The 9,906-nt window shown below is 40.7% G+C and overlaps 1 protein-coding gene across 1 annotated transcript; it reads right to left on the bottom strand.

Annotated features, from left to right (window-relative positions):
• Positions 1-204: 204 nt before the first annotated feature.
• Positions 205-6,973, bottom strand: LOC127380795 (histamine H3 receptor-like). The gene is made up of 3 exons (XM_051610277.1): positions 6,691-6,973; positions 4,134-4,300; positions 205-999 (listed from the first exon to the last, which is right to left on the bottom strand). The coding sequence occupies exons 1-3, from the start codon at positions 6,935-6,937 to the stop codon at positions 205-207; spliced, it is 1,209 nt and encodes a 402-aa protein (XP_051466237.1). The 5' UTR covers positions 6,938-6,973.
• Between the last annotated feature and the right edge of the window lie 2,933 nt (positions 6,974-9,906).

Below are 9,906 nucleotides of genomic sequence, written 5' to 3'. Positions count from 1 at the left end.
AGATGGTGTTCAGCCTTACATCATACCAGCAAAACCAAAAACAATCCTGAAAACTGACAAACTCAGGGCAAATGTATAGCTGTGTTGCACTTTTAACTAATGCCATCAGTAAAAAAAGTTTTTTACCTATTTCTATTGGATACGTATGAAAAAGAGCACTAAATAAAAGAGGAACCTTATCTTTAAGTAATTTATTTTAGCTCTCTAAAAGGAAGGTGTGCTAGGTGATCTCAATGTTGCAAACTTTTTGGGACATAATATTTTCATGAAAGCCATCCGAAATTTAACATGACAGAGAGAGTAGAGAAATGGGTTCAGAGAGGAATTGGTCCACAAAAGCCAAAAGCTTATTTCATACACGGAGTTATGAACACAAGTTCCTTGGCAGGCCCCACGAATAATCATTAGTAAAGTGTACGGGGCCCAGCAAATGGCAAACACGCACACAATTATGGCAAGAGACTTTGCTGTTTTCTTGTCTCGCTGCAGTTTTGATCCAGTCCTTGAACGGAAAGAAAAAGAAAAGTCCTTCTTGAGAGCTGTGGGACTGATATTTGTTGGAGATGGACAGCTAGCCATCACTGCTGGTCTCATTGACCTCATTAAAGATGAAACACTCTCCTCTGCTTCAGCTGAAGGAGAAGATCCTCTGGGCCTTGGCAGGAGGCACAATCTCCAGGACAGGCTGCTGCCCTTTGGAGCCTCACAGTCCTGCGCGCTGCCGTGCCGCTGGCGCCTCTGGATGTTGTGGAAGATGTGCACGTTGAAGTAGGTCACCGAGACCAGCGGCACGAAGAACTCCAGCGTGGACGTGCACAGGAGGAAGTACCAGTTGTGGAAGAACTCGGCATGGCACTGATCCACTGCTACCACGCTGTGTCCAGCCACGTGCTCCCAAAAGAGGATTGCTGGGCAGTAGAGGAGGAAGGCAAAAACCCAGATGGCCACCATCTTGATAACAGGGCTGGATGTTATTCCCTGCTGGGTTCTGTAAGACACCTGTGAAGAAAAAGGACATATCGTATATTCCAATAACATTTTGGAACAACTATCTTGAAAAATAAAATAAGCAAGCAGGCAAGTAAAATATAATATTTATTCTGTAATTCCACATCTTCGCTTCTAGGACATCTTCGCTTATGTAAGGTCCTCTGTTAGTCTTGCTCATCAGATACTGTAGGTTTGTCATTGATTTTAATACTTGAGATTGGAAAGGAGCAGAAATTCTGATGGCTAAACTACCATTTGGCTTCGAGGCGTGAAAGAACGTGGCATGTTTTCATCACCACCACCATAAGGTAGCAGTAAGGAATTCGTTTATGATTCATGAAATGCCTAGGGTCAGAGAAGAATGAAAGCAGCTGTGGGACTTCCCTCATGCACAGGAAAAAGTAGAAGCTTTCTTGTATTAGACAAGTTGCCATGTCAGACCACAAACACTAGACAATGTAATTTTTAATACTGTTTCCTCTTACCATGGTAGAAAAATCTATCCCATACATATGCTTTAACATTCCTTACTTTATTGAAACATTCTGTTTTAGCACTCAATTTACATTATAAACAGCTCATTGCATTACTGTAAATCTTGACGTTTTTATGTCTACTCGGGCTGCATTAACTTATTTTACTCTACCCATACATATCTAGCTTTGAAAAAAAAATTAATAATTAAAATCTTGTCATCTAAAGCTAAGAAATACAAAAATTAAAACCAGCCTTGTAACAGCCCAGCCAGTGTGTATAATACATACTTCTAGCTCATGGTTCCCTGCATCTTTCAGAGCACAAGATGATCAGTTGATGAGAAGCTGAACAATTTCATTTCCTCCATACTGAACAACACTTGCCATCCCAAGCTTTTCTCAGACCTAGAACCACTACCTTCCTCATCAGCTTCCTGTGCTGTATGTTAGTGTAGCATCTGCATGCTATACAAATATTTGTCATAGAATCATAGAATGGTTTGGGTTGGAAGGGACATTAAAGATCATCTAGTTCCAGTCCCCCTTGCCATGAGCAGGGACTCCTTCCAGTAGACCAGGTTGCTCAAAGCTCCACCCAATCTGGCCTTGAACACTTCCAGGGATGGGACATCCACAGTTTCCCTGGGCAACATGTTCCAGTGTCTCACCACTCTCACAGTGAAGAATTTCTTCCCAATATCTAATCTAAACCTACCCTCTTTCAGCTTAAAGCTGTTCCCCCTCAACCTGTCACTACATACCCTTGTAAAAAAGTCCCTCCGCAGCTTTTCCATAGGCCCTCTTCAGGTACTAGAAGGCCACTGTGAGGTCTCCCCAGAGCCTTCTCTTCTCCAGGCTAAACAACCCCAGCTGTCTTAGCCCGTCTCCATAAGAGAGGTGCTCCAGCCTTCTGGTCATCTCAGTGGCTCCCCTCTGGACTCACTCGAACAGCTCCATGCCCTTCTTGTTTTTGGGACTCCAGAACTGGGCACAGTACTACAGGTGGGGTCTCATGAGAGCAGAGTAGAGGGGGGAGAATCACCTCCCTCAATTAATGGATGGTACCTTCCCAGCCACATACAACATGAGGAGCATTGTCCCCATTAAACCAGTGAATAAGAGACTGCTAGTGCAGTGATAACAAGCAGTATTTTAGATTATCTGTTTTAAATATCTGTAGCCTGAAAATTCAGACTCCTCTGCATCTTGAAGCATGACGTCGGCTCAGAGCACAGCTCCAGCTCTGCAATAATGAATTTGCAGCCCTTTGCAAGACCACAAGCATCTCAATTTAGTAGGCAGAAAACAGGAAGCTCAGCAGAGCTTCGCAAAAAGTTAAGTCTGAAGTGACTGGCCCCTGGCCACAAAGCTAGTTTTGCAGTAGAGGTGGATCCCAAGTCCACGAGGAAGCATGATATATTTTATTTGGATAACAACCCTATGTTACACAATCCTGGACTCACTACAACCAAATTACCCAAAAGAGACAAACAGAATGTGATCACATAAACGAAGACCACCAACAGTGCATAAGAACATGAAGATCAGTTAGGCTGCAGAGGCTTTTTTAATTTACATTTCTCACATCCTGAGCTCTGCAACTTCATTAATATTTTTCAATATTACTTTCTTAAATACAGGGATTTTCATACTTTATTGTTCAGCTTTAAAACAAAACAAAACAAAAAGCAGCAACAACCAACCCTAAAACCACAACCCTGGGGAAGAAGAGAAAGAGATCGGGTGTTGTATCAGCACTTCTCAAACAAGAACCTCCCAGTCTAACACAACCCATGGCACTCGAGCTAGCAGATTCATCAAAAGCAAAAGTTGTTGATCATCTCCCATCTGGACAAAACACCAGGTTAGAGCTTAGAAACTGTGAATTATCATAGTTACCACTGGATTCCTCAGGTATCTTCTGAAACGGAAGAAAGATAATACTCCAGAAACACCTCTTCCCTCTCCACCTGTTTTAATTTATTCTTCTTTTTGCAAAAGTTTAGTTTACACTCAACTGCCTAAGCACATCCTTGACTCTACCTAATTTTCATTACCATTCTTCTAATGACAAAAGCCCAAGTTCTCCACACTCCTGCTGCCCCTTTCCTACTTTGACCTTCCCACCTCCTCTGTAGTATAATTAAATAGTTTCTAATCCATGCAGCAGCAGGGAAACATTGAAATTCTAGGCAAATCTTTGTCTTATCTCTAAGTCCTAATGCAAAATGAAAGCATCAGCGTTTTTCTAGAAAAAAAATGGTACAATAATGAAAGACTGTTTAGCATCTAGTGTTATTGTGAACATGCCGAGTTTTACAGAAATACATACAGAATCATAGAATCACTATGGTTAGAAGGGATCTTAAAGATTATCAGGTTCCAACCTCCCTGCTATGAGCATGGAAACCTCACACTAGACCAGGCTGCACAAAGCCTCATCCAACCTGGCCTTGAACAGGGGGGAAGGCGCTTCCATAACCTCCCTGGGAAATCTGTTCCAGCGCTTCACTACCCTCATGGTGAACAATTTCTTCCTGATGTTTAACCTGAATCTCCCCTCTTTCAGTTTAAAACCATTACCCCTTGTCCTATTACTACCCTCTGCAGTGAAAAGCCCCTCCCCAGCTTTCTTGTAGGAACTCCTTCAATTTGAAACGCTCTTACAGCTTTGGTAACTGACAGGAAACGGTCGTAGCTGATAAGGACGATGTTAAACACTGAAGCTGTGCACAGGAGATAATCCACAACCAGCCAGAGCTTGCACAGGCCTCTTCCCAAGTGCCACGTCCCAGTCAGGGCATAAGGGATGTACAAAGGTATACAGAAGGCACCTATGGAAATAAATAATGCACACATCAGTCAGCACTGCAGGCAGTGCTTGCGAAAGCAAAGAAACATTTCAGTGTTATCTGATAAAAGTGCAATACTGACTGGAACTGACATGTGGAAAGCTTTGAATTCCTGTGCAACCAATGATCACTTGACTACAAACAAGCCACCAGCACCATTCTGATAGTGAATACCTTTCTGAAGGATGTATCAGGTTTATTTTGTAACATCATTACTTCTGCTTATATCACCTGCTAAAGGAAGAAGTAGCTGACTTTTTTACCTGCTGAAGTAAACACTGTTCTCCACGGACTACTGAAATTAATACTAACAAACAAAAAACATTTTACCTCCAATGTAATTTACTGTTTTCTACAATAAACAATCTAATTGCCATGCTTCTATCCTCTTAGAAGCATAATATGGTGTCCAAAAATGCCCCAGAAGTAACTTCTATAGAAACATATTATGAATTTCAGATGAATCTTTAAAACTATCTAATTAGGAAGCTGAAAAAAACTGCACAGTCAATTAAGTACATCCAGTCTAACAACTTTTCTCATAATACTTGATCACAACCACTTCTCAGTGGTGAGCTGATAAGGTATTATCTATACAAACACATCAAGTGGTGGGAACATACATGAGTGACCCACGACAACGGCTCTCTACATTTAGGCTGTTAAATCCAAATATTGTGAAAGTGCCTTTCTAATCTCATTTTAAATAATTTCTCAGTGATCACACTACACAGTCACAATGCAACCTTGCCAGGCTGAAGAGATAACAGTTTAGTTTGCTGTGAGAGAGAGATGCAGTGAACAGCATGAACGCTGCAATGAAATGGAATAATGGAATCACTGCATCTACAGAGCAATCAATGCTGCTTTTTCGAGCAAAAGGTTATACTGTAGATTTTAACATTCAAAAGGGGGGGAAAGGATATTATTTCAACTATAGATTCACTTCATAATAGTGTGTGCTCCTGTAACAGATACTAAAGAATACCTTGAGAGTTTCCATTTCCCTAAAGGCCTTACAATTCCTGTTATTCTACCTCTACTAAGAATCAAGAGATCTCTATTTAAATCCAGATATAGGTCCAGAAGCATAGAGATAAAGTAAAAGTAGTTGAAGGTCAAAATCAGACAGATTAAATATATTAAAAGCATAAGCAAATGGCTCTGCAAGCATGACAGTGTGTGCTTTCTGCATTTAGGATCAAGCAGAAATTAAGGATAGTTCAGATATACTCTGAATAAGAAATACAAACCAGTTTGACTCTTAAGTATGCAAAGTCTTTAACTAAATTTAGAACGAAAAACTTGATATTCCAGTAAACATAGTATCAGAAAACAAAGACTTATGGAAGTTACATAATGCCAAGTAAGATCTTTTTATCTATTATATATCCCTTATATATTTATTATTAAGACAGACTGAGAGAACTGGGCTGTTCAGCCTGGAGAAGAGAAGGCTTCAGGGAGACCTTATAACAGCCTTCTAGTACCTGAAGGGGCTACAGAAAACCGGGGGAGGGACTTTTTGCCAGGGTGAGCAGTGATAGGATAAGGGCTAATGGTTTTAAACTGGAAGAGGGTAGACATTAGGAAGAAATGCTTTACTGTTAGGGTGGTGAGGCATTGGCACAGGTTGCCCAGGGATTTTGTGGCTGCCCCCTTCCTGGAAGTGTTCAAGGCCAGGTTGGATGGGGCTTTGAGCAACCTGATCTAGTGGGAGGCGTCCCTGCCCTTGCAGGGGGTTTGAACTAGATGGTCTTCTAGGTTCCTTCCAACCCAAATCACCCTGTGACTCTATTGCCTTCTTTGATTTACTTTGTACTTCTCAGTTAGGTGCTGGTGTTTGTTCAATATGGTGAAAGATTGTGAGCCAGATGGTTTTTTCCTGTGTACCATAGGCAGACAGCAGGCAGCAATACACTCATGAGACATTAGTGCTATGGAGAGAAGTATTTCATTCCCCTGGATATATCACAGATAGCTGTATAAGGAAACAGTTACACAGTCAAAATTGTGTGATATTACAGGAGGAGCAAATGTAAACCATAAACGGTAAGAAACTACCTCTCTGCTTTGATTGGTATTTACCTACAACAGTTGCTCCTTTTTCCTGAAGCAACACTGAAAGTATTTATACCAAAAAAAAAAAAAAAAAAAAAAAAAAAAAAAAGGGATGTATTTCTCATTATCCTCTCAGGCATAATAGGCTGCTAAAACACTTAGTGCAGTTTCCAGCATTCTTACCCTTCCCCTAGACACAAGCAACTGAGAAATAGTTGTCTTAGAAGAAACCACCCAGCAAAAGCAGCTCCCTTGCTCCTCCTAAGAGTCCTGGGGAAACAAATTGTATGTGCCCCACGGCTGAGACTTACCCACTGCAAAGTCAGAAATAGCAAGGTTGAGAAAGTAGTAGTTACTCCGATGCCTGAGGTTCCTGTTCATGATGAAAGCAAGGATCACCAAGACGTTGCCCAGGATGGTGACCAGAGCTAGCAACACCATGAGGAAAGCCAGCAGCACCAACACGCCCAGGGAAAACTTGGAGCTCGGTGGCGGCGTGGACAAAGTCTCATTACATGTTCCAGTCACATGTGGAGTTCCAGCAGTGCTGTTGTGCATGTTGTGTACCCAGGTCAGTTCAGTCTGGGAAGAAACGCACACCTGGCAGAGTTGTCCAAAAGGTTGTGATTCGTAAGGACAGGATGGGTCAAAAATCCAATAAACATAAAAAAACCCTGACACAGGTGTAGAGAAAAATAAAATATTCTGACCTTGTATAAATCTAGCTTTCCTAAGATTTTTCTCAACCATGTATATAAGAGTTACCGGTAAGAAATATGTTGGTTTTCTAAGCTCATATTTTAAAATGCAAGTTCTTTTTATGCAACCTGATTGTTATCTGTGGAGGTCAGGAGGGCTGATTTGAGAATATCTCTTTGCTTTGTCCCTCCCTCCCTCGTTCCCTCTCTTGCAGAAGTGTTTTGCTTGCTAGCATTATGGACAATTTTTTCTGATTTTTTTTCTTAATATTGGGTATATATCCTTTTGATAATTTCTAATTTCGTTATTTTTACCTAGTGCTGTTGTATTTAAGCCAGTCTGTGGGTCCTCTCTACTGTGTTATTACTTTTTGTTGACCGAAGGCATGGTATACTTTGTTGTTGCTGTTGTTGCTTTTCCTGTAGACCCTGGGGCTGAAAACTGATGTGACCTAAGTAAGCATACATACAATTGCTTACCAGAGCAGTTCACCAGTATTGTTCCATCCCTCAGAGTTAGCTTGTGAAACTCCAACTGAAATCAGTTTCAAACATCCTTAACAGAAGCCTCAGCGACACATCAACTGCTTGCAACCCAGCACCAAGGAACAAAATACTGACTCCCTAAACGTGAATGAGAGCCCGGCAATTAACTTTTATAGGACTAGGCTCTTCTTTCCACATTGGTGGGAAAAATCATGTTTCTATCGCAAGTGCTTACATTTTGTGTGAGTAATGAAGCCACTTGCAGAGAGCTGTGAGTATTCCACAGTAGTAAAAATTCAATCATTTTTATTATGGGTTCTAAAAACACTTTGGTGTCTAATTTTAGATACTTAAAATTGAAAAATGTTGGCTGTCATGTCTGTGCTTCTGTTGTGGGAACAAATTCATTAGCATTTTCCAAGTGTTTTTTACTAAATGTTTGAATGGCAACAGTTCAGAAAATGCAAAACTTTATTATCCATACAAATATCTTCACAGCGTGCCTGTCCAGTACTGCTTTAAGCTCTACTTCTTTTCCAGGTAATGCTGGAAAAGTAGAAAACACACTTTGGCAATAGCTACTAAGTAATTCCATTAGCCTTTCTTCTGCTAGCCATACTGAAGCTGATCTACATGAAGCTGTTAAGGTCCAAGCTATTATGTAGTTGAAAAGAAATTAAAGTGGTAAGCAGATGTGAGGTCAAATTGAGGGTCTGGCCAAGCCTGCATCCTGTCTCAACTGCCTGCAGCCTAAGGAAGAACATGGCAAAACATACTGCTGGTGTGCTCCCCATGCCTCCAGTGATTTGCAGCTCAAGGTGCCAAGCTCTTGCTCCAGTCACTTCAGTTTAAGCAACAAAGTAAAGCAAATCATTCTGCTACTACCTTGTAGGAGACCAAAGTCCTGTAATGGCTAATCTGGTTTCAGCCAAAATCCTGATTGATGTCCTGAAGTGCAAACAAAAACAGGAAATGGCTTCAAGTTATGCCAGGAGAGGTTTAGGTTGGATATTAGGAAATACTTCTTTACAGAAAGGGTTATTTAGCACTGGAATGAGCTGCCCAGGGAAGTGGTTGAATCACCATCCCTGAATGTGTAAAAATCATACAGATACAATGCTTAGGGACATGGTTTTGCAGTGGACTGGTAGAGCTAGGTTAATGGAGTTAGGTTAAAGGTTGGACCAGATGATCTTACAGGTCTTTTCCAAGCTGAATGATTCTGTGATTACAACTTGTAGGAGACTGCCGTCCTGTAATGCCTAATCTGGTTCCAGCCTTACTCCTGATTCATTTTCAGAAGAGCAAGGCAAGAATAGTAGAAGAGATAAGTGGCAAAAAAGACTAACTAGAAGTCACAATCTACCTTTTTCTGCTAGTGTTTGATTCTTCACAGACATATTTTTATGACAGGAAGCTGTACCTTAGGTACAAATTAATGCTGTAATCCTTCTCTTATTTTTTCCAGATAATTAAATTTCTAACTCTTTCACAATAGAGGATATGTACACAGTTTATATTGTCTCAAACAAATGTACAGTATTTGATAACAAAAGCTGTTAAGACTGCTGCTTCTGTTGAACATTATATATTCTGTTAGGATTTGTGAGGTTACAGCTGTTGCAAGCCATTTTTGTAGTATCTTTCTCTTACTGGATCCCACTTGCTGGTTCACATACACATAATTTGTTTAACTCAACTTGATCTTCACCAGGTTGCATCACCAGGTCCTGGACTGAAGAACACTGGTGCTCCCTTCTGATGTAGTTGATTTTCAATGTATTTCTCTAGATCCTTATTTATAAATCTTTCATTTGGAGGAAAATATTAAACCCTCTTAGTTTACATTGATAAATAAGATTATTACATTCTTTAGCAGTAGGAGTTTAGAGTATCAGTATTGATAATAATGCTCTTAGCAGGAGTATGGTGATTGTGTCCTCAGCTTACTCAAAAGCAAAGGCTCATCCCACCCTTGCTACCTGGTAGGGGAGGGAGCTGTGCCAAATCTAAAGCAGACCTCCTGTCAGCACACTTCAGGCAACAGAAAGCAAAATTCATTCCTCTGCCACCGTCAGGGGTGGTTTTGCCAATTCTACTTAACATCATTCCACCACAGAAACCTGCAGAAATGGTGACATGTACCTAACAGAAAAGGCACATCTTTCTCTTTTCTGCATAGACACATACTGAAAGCCACAACTTCTCTTACCATCTGTGAACCCTACCTCAAAATAAATACTTACTACTTATGTCAGCAACATAAAAATCAGATGCCTGTTAGTTATCAAAATGACAGGGTTATTATGATTACAAGTAGTTGTCTATTCTCTTTTCTTCCCA

This window comes from Apus apus, chromosome 2 (assembly GCF_020740795.1).
Source record: "Apus apus isolate bApuApu2 chromosome 2, bApuApu2.pri.cur, whole genome shotgun sequence".
In the NCBI taxonomy this organism is placed as follows: domain Eukaryota; kingdom Metazoa; phylum Chordata; class Aves; order Apodiformes; family Apodidae; genus Apus; species Apus apus.
Note: the sequence above shows the minus strand (reverse complement) of the source record. Positions and strands in the feature narration are given on the sequence as shown.